This window comes from Vicugna pacos, chromosome 16 (genome assembly GCF_048564905.1).
Source record: "Vicugna pacos chromosome 16, VicPac4, whole genome shotgun sequence".
NCBI classification, from domain to species: Eukaryota; Metazoa; Chordata; class Mammalia; order Artiodactyla; family Camelidae; genus Vicugna; species Vicugna pacos.
The window spans coordinates 2684666-2704670 of NC_133002.1; the positions used below are offsets into that span (position 1 = coordinate 2684666).

Genomic DNA, 20005 nt, shown 5'->3' on the forward strand with positions numbered 1-20005 from the left:
CACAGTCAGAAAACAGTGGTCACAGGGCTCAAACCCAGTAATATAACTCCAGAGTGCATTTTCTAAAAACCTCTCCTTTGTGGAGCTTTACTCCCTCTGAGGGGCAGGGCTGCTGCTGGGGGCTGGACTGCATTCCCAGGATGCTCTCCTCTCTAGGAACGTCCTCATGCGGAGCCCTGGCCTCCCTCGTGCTCACAGGGCTGCAGCATGTTTTGGTGCACAACGCTTGAAGCAAGAACTCCTTGCTGCAAAGATTCTCTGTCTTAGGGTTGGTCCCCACCTTCCCTTCCACCAGAGAGGTCAAGAGCACAAAGTGAGTAGGAAGGGTCACCAGCCCCTGGGGATTCTAGAGTTGGCTGCAGGACCCACTGATGTCGTCAAGGCCTAGATAAATCCCCAGAGATGCTGCCTGGGCAGCAGCCAGTAAGGACCTCCTAGGTCCTGGGATGGGGGCTTGAGGAGGGTTCTGAGGAAGCAGAAAGACACATAAGGAGAGCCCTCAACCTGAATTAGTAGGGAGTTAGCCCTGCGTAAGACTGTGAAGCAGACAGTTTGTTTGGGAGGGGGCGTTTGTTTGTTTGGGTAAGTTGTTTGATAGGTAAGACCAGCTAATCTGAGAGGCTTAAATTGTTCTCCATTCCCAAAGTGACTACTTCCCACTAAAAGGAGATTCGTGAAAATAAAGAAGTTCCCACGTCCCAAAGGAATGACTCTAATGGTAGAATTTTAGGCAAGACGAGAAGTTCCTCTGCTCCTTCAAGTTGAAACCCCAGCATGTACCACCCTAGTGGACCCAGCTCTGCAGGTACACAGCCACCCTCCCACCTGTCCTCCTGCCTCCCAGCCCCCCACTGTGGACCCACGGGGAAAAGCACAGACCTTTTAGCCACCAGATGACACGATTGTACATTTCCTCAGAGACATCTGAAAGTAACAGAGATTGTTGCTTTTTTTTCCTCTCTGTGGGATGCATACCCCCTCCCTGCACTACTTAACATCTCCCTTTCTAGCTCTGCATTTCTTTACCCAAACGTGCCCTCAGCCCTCGATCCTAAGAAGCTCCTCCCACCTAGGACCAAATGTCACATTCCCAGTCTCCCTCTCCCTTTTCCCCTACCCTCTCTTTGTCCCACTGCTAATGCCTTGCCCCTCTTGGAAGTCTAAGTCCCAGCTCATTTACACCCCACCTTCTCCACTTTGTTGCCAGAATGTTTACCTGAGGACCTTATTCTCTTTACCAGCCCTTACCAGCCTGCACCCCAGCTCAGTTCTTCATCTCCACTCTTGGGAAGAAGCTTCCCACCCTGCAAGCCACTCTCTACTACCTTCCATTGAAAGGTTAAGCAGCGTTGCCTGGAAGAGTCCATGCCTGACGCCGGCCCAAGCATGGTCATCGATGTCATTAGCTTGGAGCTCAGAGAAGCTGGTGGGGAAGGAATGGAGCAATGGGCTCAAGGACGGGTCTAGCTCTGGCACTGGCAAGAGGGCAGCTCTGAGGCCCGGAATGAAGACGGGGCCTTTCTTGCCCACCCCAACGTCCCACCTCACTAAATCAGGGCTGCACCTGGGCAGTCTGCTTCTTCACATACCCAAGAAGAAAGCACTAAACCTTTGAATGGGTTGTTTGGAGGTGTGCTTGGGAGCCTGGGGCACTTCCCTCAGCGGTGTCCAGCTCGGAGACTCCTTTGGTAGTGCTGGTGGTGGTGTCGCCGGTGCTGGTGGTGGTGGTGGTGGTGTCGCCGGTGCTGGTGGTGGTGACGGGCTTGCCTTTCCCCTCTGGAACATCAGATCCTCACAGAAAGGGCTTGAGTCCATTTCAAAAAAGGGCAGTGAAGGGTCTAGGGGAGAAGGGGACTCAGGCTCGAAATCAAGTGTTGTCGGCTGGCTTTGGGGCATTTCAACTTCAGAGTTGAGTAAGGCCCACCATGAGGAGTCAGGCCCATATCTAGGTAAGGACCGAGGGGGTAAAGGCCGAGGACTCAGCTCCAGTTCTGCCAGGACAGGGGGCTTTCCAGAGGGCTCCGGATACCTGAGTGTGTGTCCTGGGGACGTGTAGATATTTTCTGAGGGTCTTTTGGTATGCTGCTTAGAGACGGACTCCGGAGTGACAAACATGGAAGATTTGCGGGGGCTCTCAGACAACTTTCGTGACGTCACACGGGAAGCTGACTGTGCTAACAGTCCGCTGGGGGAGATGGTGACCCTGCGGCCAGCCTCGCTGTCTCCTCTGATTGGGGACTTCATGTTGGACTCCATTTCTGGTGATGTTAATAAGACCTTCGGGGAGGGCTTGTTTTCGGTGTAGACAGAATGCTTTCGGATAGACTCAGGCTCTGAGCGTGTAGAAACTTTGTGTCTGCCATCCAATAGGGCAGACAATTTGAGGGGTGATTCCAAGTTCGTATTCCTATGCAAGGCCTTGGGTTCTGTATAAATTAAATTTTGACGGCCCATTTCAAACTCTTGGCCAGGGATCCTTCTCTGGGTTGTCCGAGAGTCTGCACAGATGCGGCTGCTGCGTTCTGGACTGGAGGGTCTCCTTGGAGATCTGATTTCAGCAGCAGTCAAACTCTTTCGAATGGGGTCAGTTTGGACTGCTTCATCCTTTGGGTGAACCAAAGTCCTACGGGGAACTCTGACTCCTTGTGGGTACTGGACCTTGGAAGGTGGGTCTTCTTCTTGCAAGACTGTTAAGTTATCCTTCTGGTCTACAAAACTCAACCGGTAAGAGGATTTGGTACCTGGGATTAATGAGTAGCGATTACTGACGTCACGCCCTGGTTTGCTCTCACCCCCTCTTCTAGCTGATTCCTCTCTGGATGGACTAACATTCCGCGGCATCTGCATGGCACATGGAGTTTGCTGGCTCTTTCGAGGAGGCGAGGCATGGCGGTATGCGTCAGATTTCGATTGGGCCTCAGTTCGAGGGCAGTCTGGCACTGAGTGGATGGTGGTGGGAGACCCAGCTTCTGATCTTCGATGGGGTGAGGTGTTCACAGAGATTGTGGCTCTCCGCTGGCTCGAGGAAAGGATGTACCCTTGTCCCTGCTGAGGGGTTGTGTTCGGAACCTCAGCCTCTTTCTGTGCTGAAACCGCTAGCTTGGGCCCAACTTTATTTGTCTTGCCCATCTGATAGTATGTGCCTCTATGGGTAGATTCCATATTTTACCGGCTGGCTTGTATTCAGGGTCCTAATGAAGCCTGAATATTTACCCTCAGTTTTAAGAGCTGCTGTTCTTGCACTCCCACAAAAGTGGCTGTTGTTCTAACAGTCCCCTTAGTTACCTGCCTGGTGATGTCATAAAGGAAGGAGCCTCCTATTAAACATCCTGGCATACAGCCACAATTCTCCAGAGAATCTCAAGCAGTAACTGCAAGGAAGCTGTGGATTTGTCTTTGGAGTTGACGCCACCAAAGCTTTGACCAAGTTCTTAGCAAAACCAGGGTTTCCTAGTGTATAGGGGAGGCTCCCTTATTCTTTGCAGATTCCAGGAATTCTCAGAGACTCATCCAGAGACAAGGAATCAGCCTGAATATCCTAAGGCACGGCTGCTCAAATCATTCACACTGCGTTAGCCCATTTTAATAAAGTGCACGGTGCAAAGTTGTCTCAATTTGGTTTGGAACTGCACTGTACACAAGTCACAAAATAAGAGCTCCAGCTTTTTGCAGGTTTCACAAGTGGTTTGGTTGACCCTGGGGTGAAAATCCCAGGTTACTTAAATCATAAATTCTCACATTCTTGGCCCAGGAGTGGAGTGAGTGCAGGATTGGAGAAGAGTTTTGGAGTTGGTCACTGGTTTCAGTCACAAACGGTTACTGTGTACCTTGTACAAGTTACTTGACTTGCCTGAGACTTGGTTTCTTCATCTGGAAATCATTGCCTGGTAGGTGCGTGTCACAATAAATGTTAGTGTCCTTTCTCACGATCCTCTCCTGTCAGCTTTCCTGATGCGCTGGACTCTGGTTCCTTCTTGATTTGAAGAATGACTTTCCAGCTTGGATGACATTCTGGGTAAGAGAGAGGCAGTCATCTTTCTCTCCCTTTCACATGCTGGTTCTCTCTCTTGCTCTCTGACACAGACCCTACCACATCCAGAATTCCACTTTTGACTCTGAAGGGTCATGGCAGTTATAGGATGGTCAGATTCATTGTTTCTGGATCTTTATATTCAGCTTTGATTAGAGAGAAAGTTAAAAACTTAAACAAACCCACATTTTAATGTATCAGGAATCTCAATAGATTGAGAAATTTTGAGCTACTGATTCGGGTCTTAAGAATATAAAATATGGCCCTTGGGCCCTCAGGCCCCTGGAGGCAGGGACCCGAGGGCCTCCCTTAGTCTCCTCTCGCTCCTGGGTCCCGGGGGTGGCTGCTGGACCCGGTGCTTCTGGCCGGCTCTGCACCTGCACTCCAGGCCCGGGGAGGAGCTGCATCAGAGTGAGATGGTAATGGAAAGACTAGGAATAGATTTATAGAAGCTCTCAGACCAAAACGGTACTTTTAAAAAGGCAACTGTCCTGCAGCCAGGAATCTGAATATTAGATGTACTGGAATATATACATGAAAATAAGTATGTTCACGGTGATACAGGAGTAGTGAATCTATTTTTGCATCACAGAAACCAGATGGGGTTTATCTTGTAGATTATGGATTCCTACTAATACCATCCCAGTGGGAACTACAAACAATACCTGGAAAATCCTAGAAAAGGCCATAATGGGACATGGAGTTTACTGGCTTGGTTGCCCACAAAGGAGTAGGTGAAATAGCCCAGTGTTCGGCACACACTCATAATTCAGCACACGATGAAAAGCCAAACCGTCAAGTACACAAGAAAATTCTGAACCCAGGTGGAGTAACTTTAAGACCGCTGGAATTTTCCACTAAAGGAGAGAGTAAATGTGCCTACTCCAAACAATCAAAAAATTGATTCATGAAAGGCTGCAACAAAGCGAGTTAATCAAATGCAAAATAGGTTAATAGAAAAAAAGTCCACAGTGAGAGAAGTGCCGAGTCCTCTGCAACGTGGAGAAAAGTACAAAAAGAGGAGGAGCTTATTAGACTGCTTGACAATGAAACAGCACAGGAAGGCAATATACTGTGGATCTCAAGAACTGAAGTAAAAAGTTCTCCACAAAAATCCAGCTGTATACAATTCCCAAATTCATCTTAGGAAGTCTATCAATATTTTACCAGTTCAGATACATTCAGCAAGTCAAGATCTCCACTTTGGTGCACATAGACTTCTGCGACTGGTATGGAAGTCACAGAATTAGAAAGTTCTAAAGGATCCTGGTTTACAATTTCCCCGTTTACTCTTAATGAAAAGACAAAGGCAGATGTGAATTACTATGGCTTCATCATTCTTTTTCTTTTGATATTAGTTTGTCTTGCTTTATATTTTCTCTAAAGATATCAAATTAAAAAAAGGATATAAAACATTTGGCTAGCCATTATATCTTGTTTTATAGCAAAGAATAAAAATGGAAGAGCATTTACAAGTCAAGTATCTTGAGGACACTAAGGGTAAGCCTCATTGAAGTGCAGATAAGTTATTGGTTTATGCTTATTTGATATCTTGTTATCATAAAATTGAGACTGGCTGACTTGAGCAAAACTTTCTTATGAGATTCTATTTTTCAAAGACCTGGTTTGCTGATACATAGCCTTTAGCCATGAGACTATCATGTTCATTTGCTTGTCTAGGAAGATTATATTTTTCTTTACAAATTTAGAGTTTGACTTTTCCCATCAAATGTAACATTAATTGTGTTATCACCATTAATGAATCGATCTCTTCTGATCTTATTAAAACCATCTTGGTTGTTTGAATAATTTTTTATATTTTCTTAATGTTGGAGAAATCAATATTTTCTTTCATTATTCCATACAAGTAAACATGAAGGGTGATTTGTAGCAGAAATGCTGCAAAACACAACACAGAATCTTGAAATTTTCCTCCTCACAAATAATCTAACTCTATTAGCCTGAGACACAGATGGGTTCATTGAGAATGACCCTCACTTTTCTTGCTCTCCCTACAGCAGGGTTGTGATGAAGATAAAAGGGGATGACAGACGTAAAAGCTATAGTGTACTGCTTTATTCTGAATGAAAGGCACGCAGTGAGTGTGCCAGGAATGGCCACGTGGTTGATGGGTTCCGGGGTAGCCAGTCTCCAAGATGGTCCCCAATGAGCCTCGCCTTCCAGTACTCATGCCTTTGTGTAGTTCCTCCTCATTCTGAATCAGGGTTTGCCCTCTGTGACCATTAAAATATAGCAGAAATGATGATACATGATTTCTGAGGCTAGGTCATAATGACATTGTAACTTTCACCTTGGTCTTTTGATTGCTCAGTCTGGGGGAAGCCAGCTGTCATGTGGGGGGAGACCCATGTGGAGAGGAGCTGAGATCCCTAGTCAGCATCCAAGACCAATCTGCCAGCCATGTGAGTGAGTCAGCATGGAAAGGCATCAGACTGCAGCCCCATGAAAGGCCCCGAGCCACAACTTCCCAGCTGAGCCACTGCCAGATTCCCAACACACAAAACTGTTAGAGATAATAAACAGTTGTTTTAAGTCACTAAGGTTTGGAGGTGATATCTCATGCATCAGTAGATTATATAGGATTCATTTCTCTAGTATATATTCTCATTAACCAAGCACAGAGCCCAATATATAAAACAGAATAGTAACTTATACTGATATACTTTGAGACACACAACTGTTGAGCTGACTGTAAAGCCAGGTCATTCTCTCCCTATACACCAACTTTAAGAGGAACAAAAGTTGCTTGGTGAACATGGACTTGGATCAAGAAGTTAGCATGATGATCCACAAGAGGGCAACACTTGCCACACCTGAGCACTAGGTGGACCCTCGTGCACCTACTCACAATGCTTTAACTGGGCATCCCCAGTGTCTGGTCGCTAAAGCTTCACTTTCCTGTACTTCACACTCATCTTTCCTTTCTGTTAAACAGTTTTTCTTCAAGTGAGTTACAATAAAATTAATTAAGTTTATGGTTATTTAATTATAATGACATTCTGGTCCTGCCTCTCACTGATTTTAATTCTAAGTATTCCCAAAGCCTTTCTATTATTCTCCAAAATGAAAACAGCTTTACAGAGAATTATAAAAGTTGAAATCCCCTGGAAGGACCACTTTACTATTTTAATGAGCATCTTTCCAGATGTGTCTCAATGCATTTACCACATGTAGACATTCACTATAAATATATATAAATGGGGTCCTATTATACCTACTAGCATTATTCCATGATATGTTATGGACACTTTTCTGTGTCAATAAATCTATAGTTATGACAATTTCTAATTAGTCCACTTACGGTTGTTCAATAATTTTTTAAAAATTTACTGTGGTAAGATACACACAGCATAACACTTACCATCTTAACCATTTTTAAGTGTATAGTTCAGTGATATTAAGTATACTCACATTGTTGTAAAATCATCACCATTACCCATCCCCGTAACTCTTTTCATCTTGTAAGTTTACCACTTTGACCACTTTAAAATGTACAGTGATTGGCATTGAGTACATTACCAATGTTGTGCAGCCATCACCACCATCCACCAGAGCTTTTTCATCATCCCAAACAAAGCCTCTGTACACACTAAACAATAACTCCCCATTCTACGCACCCCTAGCCACTACAGCCACCATTATACTTTTTGTCTTAATGACTTTGATTACTCTAAGTACCTCATATAGGTGGAATCACACAGTATTGTCTTTTTGTGAATGGCTTATTTCACTTACCACAATGTCCTCAAGGTTCATTCACGTCATAGCATATTGCAGAATTTCTTTCCTTTTTAAAGCTGAATAACATTCCAGCGTATGTATACACCATACGTAGCTTATCCATTCATCTGCTGATGGCACCTGGGTTGCTCCCACGTTTTAGCTATAATGTTGCTATGAACATGGGTGTACAAATATCTCTTGAAGACTGTACTTTCAGTTTGGGGCTATATACTCAGAAGTGGAATTGCTGGGTCACATGGTAATTTTATTTTTTACTTTTTGAGGAACCGCCACACTGTTTTACATAGGACTGAATACTCCCATCAACAGTGCACAAGGGTTCCAACTTCTCCACATCCTCACCAACACTTGTCTTCTGCTTCTTGATAGTAGCCATCTTAATGAGTCTGAGATGGTATCGCACCATCGTTTTCATTTGTATTTCCCTGATGATTAGTGATGGAGTGTCTTTTCATGCGCTTGTTAGCCATTTATTTATCTTCTTTGGAGAAATGTCTAGTCAAGTCCTTTGCCTAATTTTGAATTGGATTTTTTGTTGCTGTTGTTGAGTTTGCTATATATTCTGTATATTATTCCCTGACCAGATACATGATTTGCAAATCTCTCTCCCATTCTATGGGTTGCCTCTTTTCTTTGTAGACAGTGAAATTTTGAATTTTCATTAAGTCCAACATGTCTATTTTTTCTTTTGTTGCCTGTGCCTTTGGTGCGGCATCCAAGAAATCATTGCTAAATCCAATGTCATAGAGCTTTTTATCCTGTATTTTCATATGAAAGTTTTATTGTTTTCAGCTTTGCATTTAGGTCTTTGATCCACTTCAAGTTAATTTTTGTATATGGTGTTATACAAGGGTCCAATGTCATTTTTTTCCAGTTTTCCCAACATCATTTGTTGAAAAGACCGTCCTTCCCCCATGGTCTCGGCACACTTGTCAAAAATTATTTGACCATATATATGAGAGTTTGTTTCTGGAAAAAATTCCAGTTCTGTTCTTCTTTTGCAAGATGGTTTTGGCTCCTCAGGACCCACTGAGATTTTATATAAATTATAGGATTGGGGTTTTGACAGGGATTGCACTTATCTGTAGATCTCTTTGGGTGGTACTGACATGTTAACAATATTATGTCTTCCATTACATGAACATGGGATGTGTTTCCATTTATTTGTCTTCTTTAATTTCTTTCAGCAATGTTTTGTAGTTTTATAGTATAAGTGTTTCACGGCGCACTGCTTTGTCTGCAGCCCTATGGTCAGAAGGAGCAATCAGTGATCAGAGTGCAGATCCCTGGTATTTGGAAAACTAGGTCTTTTTGCCCACACTGCCTAGCATAAACTGTGTGCAAGCTGCTCCAGGAACACGTGCACAGCTGCCTGCCACACAGCTGGGGGTGAGGGATGGGTAGCTGCTACTGTACTGAGAGCTAAAACTGACCAAACCTAAACACAATTACCATCCAAGCCCTCCCCTAGAAGTTACAAGCCTTCAAGAGTCTCAAAATCATTACATCAGACAAGTTCTGCCAATACAACTGCTGTCTAGGTGGGGAGACAGATCTGTGGTGCTTCCTGCTGGCCCATCTTCCCAGAACCCTCTCTGTTTCATTAATTTTAAAACCAGTACTTTATGGCTGGACATATAGGTTATTTCCAATTTTTCCATATTATAAACAATGTTGCAGTAAACATCCTTTATGTAAATACATCTTTGTGTGTAGTCCAATTGTATCCTTAGGACAGCAGTCCTCAACGCCAGCTGCACATTAGAATCACCTGCAGAGCTTTTAAAGCCCATGCTCCACCCTAGACCAAAAAAATCAGATAATTTGGAGGTGGGGCCTGAGCATAGCACCTTTAAAAAAACTCCTCCAGTAGTTCTGGTGTGCAGACAGGGTGGAAAAGCAACTGCTTTAGGAGGAAGTCTTCTGTGTCCTCTCTATTCAGAGTGTGGTAGTTGAACCCAGAGCACCAGCAGCACCTGGGAGCTGACTGAAAATGCAGAAGCCGGGGCCCCACCCCAGACCTCCTAAGTCAGAATCAGTTTTAAAAAAATCTCCAGGTGATTCATATGCACAATGAAATCTGTTATGAACAACTGGTCTAAATGGAATTTCTGGGTCAACAAATGCTAACATTTAAAATACGTACTGACAAATATCCCTCTAGAATAGCGGTGCCAGTTTCTACCGCTAACACAGCAAATGAAGATTTCTGCTTCCCCACACTCTCACCAGCCTTGAGTATTGGAATCCATGTTTTTCCTCTTTAGGACCCATTAAGTCCCAAACAGTATCTTGTTTTAATTTGCATTTCTTTGATTACCAGTGAAATGGAACATCTTTTAATATACTAATTGGCCATCTGTATTGCTTCTTTTGTGAACTGTTCTTTGACCATATTCCTTTTAAGGCGTATGTCTTTTCCTCACCGGTTATTAGAACATTTAGTATACACTAGGGACATAAACCTTGTGTTTATCTAACAGACTGCAATTATTTCCACCCAGTCTGTTGACTTTATCCTTGTTCAGGCATTTGTAGTAAAGCAGTTCTACATTTTTATATACTAAAATCCATCCATCTCTTCTCACTTTGAAGTTATAGCTTAGAAAAGCTTTCTCTACTCCAAGATTATAAAACAGCCACCTATATTTTCTTACCTTTTATGTATTTATTTTTTAATTTTTGATTCACCTTTTTTTTTCTGGTACAAGGACTCAGCTTTTGTGTTTTTCCAACTATCCCAACACAATTTGTTAAATAATCTAATTTGACATATGTTACCTCATATTCTAAATTCCCAAACTTTATGCCTTGGTATCACCATTTTTAGACTATTATGTTCTATAAATCTTTCCAGTCCCAAGCCAACACCACACTGTTAATCATTGCAGCTTTATACTCTGCCTGAACAGCGAGGCAGCCAGGTGGCGAGAAGTAGCATGCTGGCAGGGAGAGCAGCATGTACGGTGATGTGTCTAGAAGAGCTGAGACAAGCTCAGTATTCCTAAAACCCATGAGCAGATATCTGAGCAGGATAATGAAATGATGACTTCTGTATCATCAAAAAGATCATTGTGGAGAAAAAAAAATTAGACAGGAGCAAGAATATCAAAGAAATTCTTTAAAAAGGTAAATCAGTTTCACCCTACTCTCTGCCCCTTTGCTTAGCACCACCCACTGGATTCCCACTTTTTAGCTTTCTATCACCCTCCCCACAACTTAACTTTGTTCAAACACCCTGGCCTTTTGCTGCTGCAGCGTGGTGCTTCCCATGGGGCCTTTGCACTTGCTTTTTTCCTTGCTAGAATGCTCATTGCCCAGAGTCACAAAAACTGGCTCCTTTTCTTCATTCCAGTCAAAGCTAAAGGTCACTTCTTCAGAGCAGCCTTCCCTTGAATATCCTGTCTAATGTTAAGTACCCCCTCCTCTGTGCAATCATTATCACTTTAACTGATTTTTCTCCACAACACTTGCCACTACTAATATTATCTCTTTATTCATTTGATGACTGGAGACTCAAGGAGAGTAGGATTTCTGCTTTGTTCACTATTTCACCAGCACTGGAGGTGCTGCCTGGCACAGGGGAGTCTTTCAAAAAATATTTGTTGAATGTGAGACTGGATGCAAGAGGCCACTCAAGGAGGCTGTTACAATGGCCCAAGTGAGAGCTACTAGATGCTGGATGAGGGTAGTGGCAGCAGAGATACAGAGAAGTGGGTCTAAGGGACGTATGTTTTGGAGGTTGAAACAAGTCTTAGTGATTGACATTTTGATGTGAGGAATAAAGAAGAGGAGTCAAGGATGGCTCCTGGGTTTCTGATATGAGTGGCTCAGTGGATAGCAATACCATCAGTTGAAAGGGGAATTCTGGAGATGGAGGAGGTTTGTGATTAAGACCATGGGTTCAGTTTTGGGTTATTATTGTTGAAGCTCAAGATCCACTAGAAGGCAAACTTCTGCCATCTTGGTTCTACCCAGTTTGTGCTATCCTCATATTGTGTCATTCCTTCAATGTTTGTGCCCTGACCCCTTCCCTCCTGTCTCATTATCAGTAAGACACATGAAAGAAACCCTAGTGGAGACACTGACAATATGGGTAGATATGTGAGCTCAGAGAAGTCTGGTCCTAGACCACAATACAAATCTGGAAGCTGTCAGCATGCAGAGGCTAAGTGAAGCAATGTGGTGGGGGTGTGTGTGCAAATTCTCTTAAGAGAAAAGCCTGGAGTAAGAAAAGGTAGAGGCAGAGCCCCAGAGGAGGTTGAGATGGAGTAGCCAGAGAGACGGAAGGAAAACCAGACTGTCACATCAGGGAGCCCAGGGAATAATAGTCTGAGAGAGCAAACTGGGTCAAGAGGCAGGAAGAGTGTCCCTGGGATTTAGGAACATGGAAGTCATCAGTAACCTCAGGACTGCTAGGGAATGGAAGGAGCAGAATTCAGATTATAGTGGGGTGAAGAGTGACTGGAGGTGAGGCGCTGAAGACAGCAGGTGTAGACAACTCTTCTAAGAACTCCAACCGCAGTGCGAGAAAAGAGGTGGGACAGTGGCCGGAAAGGGACGCGGGATCCAGGGGATACTTTTAAAGACGGGAAAAATTCCACTGTGTCAAGTGATCCAAAGAAGCTAATAAGGAAGGGGCTAAAGCTACTGACAAGGGAGAGGGTAACCTGAGGGTAACTCTGAACAGACAGCAGATGAGGCTGGCCTTGGACAGGAAGAGAGACACCTCCTTCAGTGTCACAGGGAGGAAAGCAGAGAGAGGGCCACCCCGAGTTTAGGGTGGACTGCTGTACCCGCAGCTGTTCTAGTCACAGAGACAGATGCCGTCTTGCTAGTAGTTTTGGTGGTGGGAAGCCAAGCCAGTTCCCATCTGATGGCTTCTATTTTCTCTGCAAAGTTGGAATTACATCATCTGTTGAAAGCTGGTAAGAAACGAAGAATAAAAGTTTGAACTAAGAGCTGCTGAGGGTAGGAAAAGCAGCATGCTTTACATACCAAGTATATAAAGTACCTGGCACAGAATAGGTGCTCCATAACCCATGTTTATTGTTATTTATTAGAATATATTATAATGTTTATTATTATTACTGTTGTTAACATCGGCCAATATTACGTAGTCACTGACCAGAGAGAAGAGTCTACTCTGTAGACAAAAGGAGTACAAAGCACATCAGTGCGAGTTTGTGTAGAACCTGTAGCCTTGACTCATATCATATCATGATATCATAACTCGCCATTTATCATGACATGTCTGCCATTAGTCCTTACATTTTTAGATATGTTGGTTTTGTCTCACCAAATAAAGGTTTTGACAGAAGGACTGCATGTTAGTAAGTCTCGGTACCCCTCCAAGCTTCTTGCACGTGGAATTATTTGTAACCTGTCATAGTTTGCCTCTGGACAATTGCAAGCAACTGTTTCCTTGCTTTACAATGGTCAGATAAACTTGTAACTTCCTGTTTTATTTGTGCAGGGTAAGATTCGGGGGAGCTAAGAACTACATGAATATGACTTCCACAACAGGAACTATTCAGTTTTCACAAACAGAAGACCAACTACTTACTTACTGATAAAATGTCAGCTGGCTAGCACTGCACAAGAGGCTAAATTAGAGAAAATGTTGGGATCTTCCTTACCACAGTTTCATTCTTCTGAGACACTAAGGATGTGGGATGCACAAACTGAAATATTCAGAGATGATGTTTGTTGACCTTAAAGAGTTCAGAATATCTTGGGCTTTTAAGCCTACCAGTACCGTCCTCATGTAAGCCCATTGTAGCTGGAACGGAATATGGCAATCCCAGCAAAGAGGGCCGTATTTCTGTTATAAAACATGGATTACTGGTGCCTGTTGATATGACGGGGGTAGCAGTAGCTGACTACTTGTCAAACTGTGTAACAGAAATTGAAACCTCTTTGAGTGGTGGTTTCTCTCCCAATAACCATAACACAGAAATGTATCTTACAGCTGAAACCTAACTGGTATTAAAAGGAAACATTTTATTATATAACAAGAGTGAAAGTTTTTTAAATCTATGTCAAAAAAACTGAACGCCATTCTGGGCACAGTAAGACAGTTTTACAATCGAAACGACCTTTTACTTTTCAGAAGTCTGACTGAAAACAAATGGCTGAAAGTGCTGCAAACAAACTAGTCATTCTGCCTCCTGTGGCAGCTGAACAGAGCATGCGCTACAGAAGCCCTGTGGACAAGGGAAGCAGACAGCTCATGAGCAGGACGCTCAGACTCAGGCCAGGAGTCCACCTGTGGTCCACTTCCCGTCAGTCGGACAGGTCACTCTGATCCAACACGATTATCCTGAACAAAAAAAGGCAGTTTTGAGTTGGTGTATAGTTCTTTAAGGACACAAATAACAACCTCGTTCTATTCTAATGAATTCGAGGGAAAGAAATTTTGATCTTTATAATCAAGAGAGATTATGATAAACAAGCGTATCGTGGAAACGCAAAATGACTGCAAAGCAACTGACAGCAGCATCTTCCGTGGCCCTCCGTCTAAAACCGTCCTTGTGCCAACTACCAGTTACTTACTCAAAGTTGGCGTTAACTTCACCTTACATTTTAATTAACTATAAGCATTAGCATTTAAAAAGTTGAGCGACTTTGAATTCAAGTCTTAGTCACTAATGTTTATTTAGATACTGGTAAAAGTTTAAAGTCTGCTCATGTTGTCTATGAACAGTGAACTTTGACTTACAAACATCTGGTGTCTTATTACCTGGATGGTTCAGACCAACCCAGACGCTTCCAAAAACAGGGTTTTTTTAGTTCCTCTTGATGAAATATAGGAGGAAGAAAAAACAACTTCATTACTTTCTAGATCAAAGGTCCAATATTCAGAAGTCACCTTATTACTCTCTAGGGTGGACTGTTTTACCTCTAGCAATAGTTTTCTTCTACAGAGATAGAATCTTTCTAAAAACACAGTGACTGGGGTCCCACTTCTAACATCCTGCAGCGCCCTGTCGTAGCAACAGACACTAATGATGCTAATCTCACAAAGTCCCTGAATTATGTTCTCAGTAAATTCAATACTAGCTAAATGCTCACACGCTCTGAGTTCTGTGCCAGTCAGGGTCCTGGAGGAAACAGAAATGCACCCTCAGGCCTTTTAATGAAGTGACTACTTACAGAGGTGTAGTCAGAGTTAAGGGAGCAAACGGGGGATAGCAAGGCATCATTACTAGCAGCAATGGGAAGCCAGTATCATCCCGAAGTCTGAAGGGACTAGGGGGGCAGAGGTGGGGCAGGACAGTTACTGGAACCCAGTGAGAGCTAGAACTGGGAAGGATGGCCTTTCCTGTGGAGGGGCCCCGTGTCTGTGGAGGGGCCCCACTTCTATGCAGAGACAAGGTGCTGAGGGAGGCAGGCAGGGCAAGTAATACCCCAACTGCTCTCCTGCCCTCTGATCTTCTGCTGGGGCCTCCCACTGGCCAACAGGAAGCCAGCTGGCCGGGAAGCCCAGAAGATGCAGTTCTCAAGGGTCAGCATCCTGGGGGTACAAAGCAGGGCAGAAAAAGGAGAATGGGAATGGACTGGGGGAGGGATGACACGGATACCAGATGATCTCAAAGAGTTAACGTTTCTAACTTCCTGAGTAGGAGGAACTTAAATATGGGAGGGCATCATTTGTGAACGGTGCCTTAAAATTAAAGCTCTATCAAAATCGTTCTGAAATTAAGGTTAATTTATACCTTTCACATTAGTTATAGATTCCCCTTATTCCACTATTTATGGTTTCTTATTGGATTCTGAAGTCTCTGTGTGAGCTAAATTTAGAACTCTTTTGAAGACACGTTAGAAGCAAAACATCTTTGCAGACAATATACAAGATAGGGGTGATGAGACTAGCTGAAGGCTTGCTTTAGGAATAGAATTGGATGTTGTTACTATTCTGTGATGAAGATATAATTGGCAATTAACAGAAAACCTGGGCTGAACTACAGGGGAAAAATGTAGGAGGATTATGTATAGCATCTGGAAAACATTTCTAAACAACTCTGATGCTCAGTGAAGTGAAGCCCAAGGACTCCAAGCTACATTGTCAGTGATCATTCATTCATACCTTCTTCAGAAGTCCCTAAAAAGCTCTCTGATGTCCTTCTCGCTGGCTTGATGCTTTCTTCCCCTTTTCTCTTTTCTTCGCCAACTTCTTTATCCGTGGTATTTGTCTCCCTTCAACGACAATGATTTTGGTCATTAAACCATTTGTACAACAGCACCGCTCGTCACTAACATAATCACAGGCTCTAGAACTGGAGGAGGCCTTCAGGTTACCTCCTCCCTCTGTCCAAATGCCCTGCACCAGACAGTCATCCAGTGCACACCTGGTGGGAGGAGCTGCTGCTAAAGTAAGTGTAAAGGCGGCTGTTTTCTCTATCAGATCGCTATGGCTGTTAGAAAGACTGTGCTTCACTGAATAAAAACCTCTCGCTCTGCAGTTTCTAGTCACAAGCTCTGCCCTTTGGGGCAGAAGGGAGTAAGCTGACTCTCTGGACTTCACAGTATTTCAGGTATTTGGGGCAGCTATCAAATTCTCTGCTCCATCTGCTCTTCTCAGACTGAGCCTCCCCAGCTCCTTCAGCTGTTCTCATATGACAAGGTTTCCAGACTTCTGACTGTCCTGTGGCCACCCTCTTCTGTTTGTAACTGTCCCTTTTAAAATGTGACACCCCAAAAGGAGCCCCACGATGAGTCCTAGGAGTCCTCGTTTAACCGTTAACCTCGATCTGGACAGTTCATTTCTGCCTGCTCAGCATTAGTGCTGCACTGACCATCTTGGCAACTGCATCAAACTGAGGTCTCATGGGGTCGCTGTCCATGCCTTCTTCAATAATTTCCTGAATTCTTACTATGTCTCAAAATGCATGCTAAATGCTGGGCATATAAAAATAAGACATACTTCCTATCTTCAATGAAACTACAGTGAGTAGGAGCTTCTGATCAAAAAATTGTCTACTAGGTTAGAACTCTCACATTCTATACTTCTGGATTTAAATGCTCACCTTTTTTAGAGAAATCTAACATTTCCACCTGTCAAGACCATTTTGAATCCATAGTCTATCACCCATCACATTAGCATTCATCCTTAGATTTGTGTTACTGAAAACTTTGATAGGCATGCCTTTTCTGATTTAACTCAAATGACCAATGAAAATGTTGAAGGTGATAGAGCCAAGATACAGCGCTCTTAAGAGGCCTCTCTCTATACTGATATCAATCTGCTAATCAGTATCTTGAGCACTGTGGGTGGTTGGAGGAAGAGGGGCAGACAGGCATCGGGGCTGGCTTATCTATAGCAATGTAATGCCATCACCAAACATTCATTCTCCAAGGAGTCGATGTACTACTTCCTAAGAAACTAAAGTCTGGTCTCCCTTCCCGAAAAAGAAGAAAATGACCCCCGATGGAGAATAACCACCTTGCCGAGCCCGTGGGGAGATCCTGCAGCTCCGTGACGTCCTCAGGTGGCAGCAGCCATCTCTCCAGGTCCTCATCCAGAGTAGAGTGAGCTCTGTCCAAGGGCAAGTGCAGAGAACTGAGACAGCAGTCACTTCCCCCTCCCTTGATAAGGAGGCACAGCACTCTAGAGTGGGAAGGGACCTCCAAACTTGCGCCTTCACTATACGTATGAGAAAACGAGAGGTCGGTGAGACTGTACCTGGAGTTGTAGACATCACTCAGATCTGATTTAAATGTGCGCCAAACCCCTCCTTTTAGCCTCTTGACAAAAAGCCTCAGCACCCACGATATCACTGCCTCCTAAAGTCTGATGCTAGACTCTGTCTCAATTCTAGGGCATTACATCAGCTTCCACCTGAGGCTGCAACTGTCCACTCATTCCCACAGTTTTTCAGATTAAAAACTGCCTCTGAGGCTACAGAATGCAGAGAATGTGTCTTCGGAAGGCCTGAAAAGTTCCAACCATCTGAAAAAATATCTTCTGCTCTGGCGTGGTGCCAAGGACTGAGATGACTGAGCATTTGTGTCCAGCACAGCCAGCCCTCTGGAAAATGAAGAGACAAGGATAATACCAGCTAATTTTTATTTATTATTTTATTTTATATATTTATTTTTTAAAAATTGGGGGGTAATTATGTTTATTTCCTTTAATGGAGGTCCTGGGGATTGAACCCAGGACCTTGTGCATGCTAGGCACACACACTACCACTGAGCTATACCCTCCCCCCAACAGTAGCTAACTTTTGATCATGTCCAAAACACTTTATATTCACCCCCCCCAAAAGAACACCTCTCCCCATTTCCTCTCAGGTCCTAGGGCGCTAGTCTCCTCACTTCCTAGACCCTTCCTCCCAGGTCTCTCTCTTCTCCTCCCTTGTGGAGAATAAATTAGCTCTTGAAGAGTGTGGCGGAAACTGAATTCACTACCCAAAAGTTACTCATAACACTCCCCTCCCTACCTTCCTCTTCTATAGCAGCTGAAAGCTAAAAACTCAACTTCCAGGCTCCCTGGCAACCGAGGTGGCCATGTACCACATTTGGCCAACGAGACAGAAGCAGACATCTGCTGAGAAGGGCTTCTAGGAAAGTTTTTGCTTTCCAGAAAAAAAAGGCACAGAGTCAGCTAGACTATTCCTGTGCCCCACCCTCTTATTTCTGCCTGGTGTGTGGACAGCAGCCACCTTGTCCAGGAGGTGATAGGCCTGAAAGCAAAGGCCAAAATGCTATGGTTGGCAGAGCACGAAGATCGAAAGAGCCTAAGTCCCTCGTGGCATCACTGAGTCGCTGCACTGGCTATACCCTGCCAGCCTGTGGGCTTCTTGTCGTGTGAGAGGGCTGATTTAAACAAGATGACAGGGTTTTCAAACATCTGCAGCTGTAAGCATGCTGCAGGGCTTCCCCAAGGATCTGCTGGGCCAGGTTAGGATGAGGCAAGTGGTACAAATGCAGATTCAGATTCTCTTTCTTTAAAATTTAAATATTTTGTTTATCGTGGATTCTTTTTTTTGCATTAGTACTGATCTTTTAAAATAGTACTTATCTTGACTTCTGAGTTTTTTGGTGCCTCCTTCAGTTTTGTGCCCAAGGAGTGTGTCTCACTCACCTCCCCCCAAGTCCTGTCCCTGAATGAGTTAGGACAAAGCAGGAGATGTTAGGAGGTAAAGGAGGTGAGCTGAAGTGGTTTACCTTGCAGCACAGGTCAAAGGAGAGCTCCAGGTCAGGAACAGAATTGGGTTTCTTGAGGCAAACTTGTGTTTTCAGACTGAACTGTCTGGATGGTTGCTCCTGTTTTCCCTTATTTGGCTAGAAAGGTCTAAAAACTGTCTTCCAAGGCCTTTAACTAAAGTGTTTTGAAAGAAACCGAAACCTATATTTGCCTCACAAAAATGAAGTAAAAACAAACAAAACCCAACAACTTGACAAGAAAAAAAATCCCATTTAAAAATGGACCAAGGACTTGGATATTTCTCCAAAGATATACAAACAGCCACCAAGCGTATGAAAAGATGCTCAGCATCACTAATCATTAGGGAAATGCAAGTCAAAACTGCAATGAGATGTCACCTCACACCCATCAGGATGGCTACTATCAAGAAAACAGAAAATAGCAAGTATTGGCAAGGAGCTGTTCATGGGAATGTAAAATGGTGCAGCTGCTGTGGAAAACAGGATGGTATTTCTTCAAAAAAAAAAAATTTAGATTTACCACATGATCTAACAATACCATTTCTGGGTATAAATCCAAAAGAATTAAAAGCAGGTGTCTCAAAGAGATTTGTACACTCACATTCATGGCAGCATTATTCACTAATAGCCAAAAGGTAGAAGCAACCTAGTATCCACCAACAGATGAATGGAGCAACAAAATGTGACACACACACACACACACACACACACACACACACACACACACATACAATGGAATTCAGCCTTAAGAAGAAAGGAAATTCTGACACATGCGACATGGATGAACCTGAGGACATTATGCTGAGTGAAATAAGCCAGTCACAGAGTAATGAACACTGTATGACTTCCCTTATATGAGGTATCAAGAGTGGTCAAACTCAGAGTAACAGAGAGCAGAGCTGTGGTTACTAGGGACCGAGGGAGGGCGAAAATGGGTGTTGCTGTTTAATGGGTATAGAGTTTCAGTTTTGCAAGATGAAAAAGTTCTGGAGATCGGCTGCACAACAGTGTGAGTATACTTACCACCACCCAACTGCA

At 43.7% G+C, this 20005-nt stretch overlaps 2 protein-coding genes and 1 pseudogene across 10 annotated transcripts in view; 1 reads left to right on the top strand and 2 right to left on the bottom strand.

Annotated features, from left to right (window-relative positions):
• Positions 1-142: 142 nt before the first annotated feature.
• LOC140686388 (uncharacterized) lies at positions 143-3975 on the bottom strand. 3 transcript variants are annotated; one of them, XM_072940209.1, is made up of 2 exons: positions 1590-3975; positions 143-924 (listed from the first exon to the last, which is right to left on the bottom strand). In XM_072940209.1, exons 1-2 carry the CDS (start codon positions 3160-3162, stop codon positions 785-787), a joined length of 1713 nt encoding a protein of 570 aa, XP_072796310.1. In that variant the 5' UTR covers positions 3163-3975; the 3' UTR covers positions 143-784. The 3 variants fall into 3 exon arrangements, with proteins under 3 accessions (XP_072796310.1, XP_072796311.1, XP_072796312.1); XM_072940210.1 differs by having other exon boundaries at positions 879-924; positions 1610-3956; XM_072940211.1 differs by lacking the exon at positions 143-924 and having other exon boundaries at positions 1755-1838; positions 2030-3954.
• A 752-nt stretch (positions 3976-4727) lies between these two features.
• LOC116283613 (serine/threonine-protein kinase VRK2 pseudogene) lies at positions 4728-5414 on the top strand (annotated as a pseudogene).
• An 8364-nt stretch (positions 5415-13778) lies between these two features.
• The window catches only part of TEX14 (testis expressed 14, intercellular bridge forming factor), a 104740-nt gene continuing 98513 nt past the window's right edge, over positions 13779-20005 (bottom strand). For 6 of the 7 annotated variants that reach the window (XM_072940197.1, XM_072940201.1, XM_072940196.1 and 3 more), the window contains 4 exons: positions 17241-17333; positions 15885-15994; positions 14538-14592; positions 13779-14117 (listed from right to left, as the gene is read on the bottom strand). In XM_072940197.1, coding sequence (XP_072796298.1) covers positions 14081-14117; positions 14538-14592; positions 15885-15994; positions 17241-17333 — 295 coding nt within the window. In that variant the 3' untranslated portion in view covers positions 13779-14080. The remainder of the gene's footprint in view (positions 14118-14537; positions 14593-15884; positions 15995-17240; positions 17334-20005) is intronic. The other variant, XM_072940199.1, reaches the window with a different exon arrangement.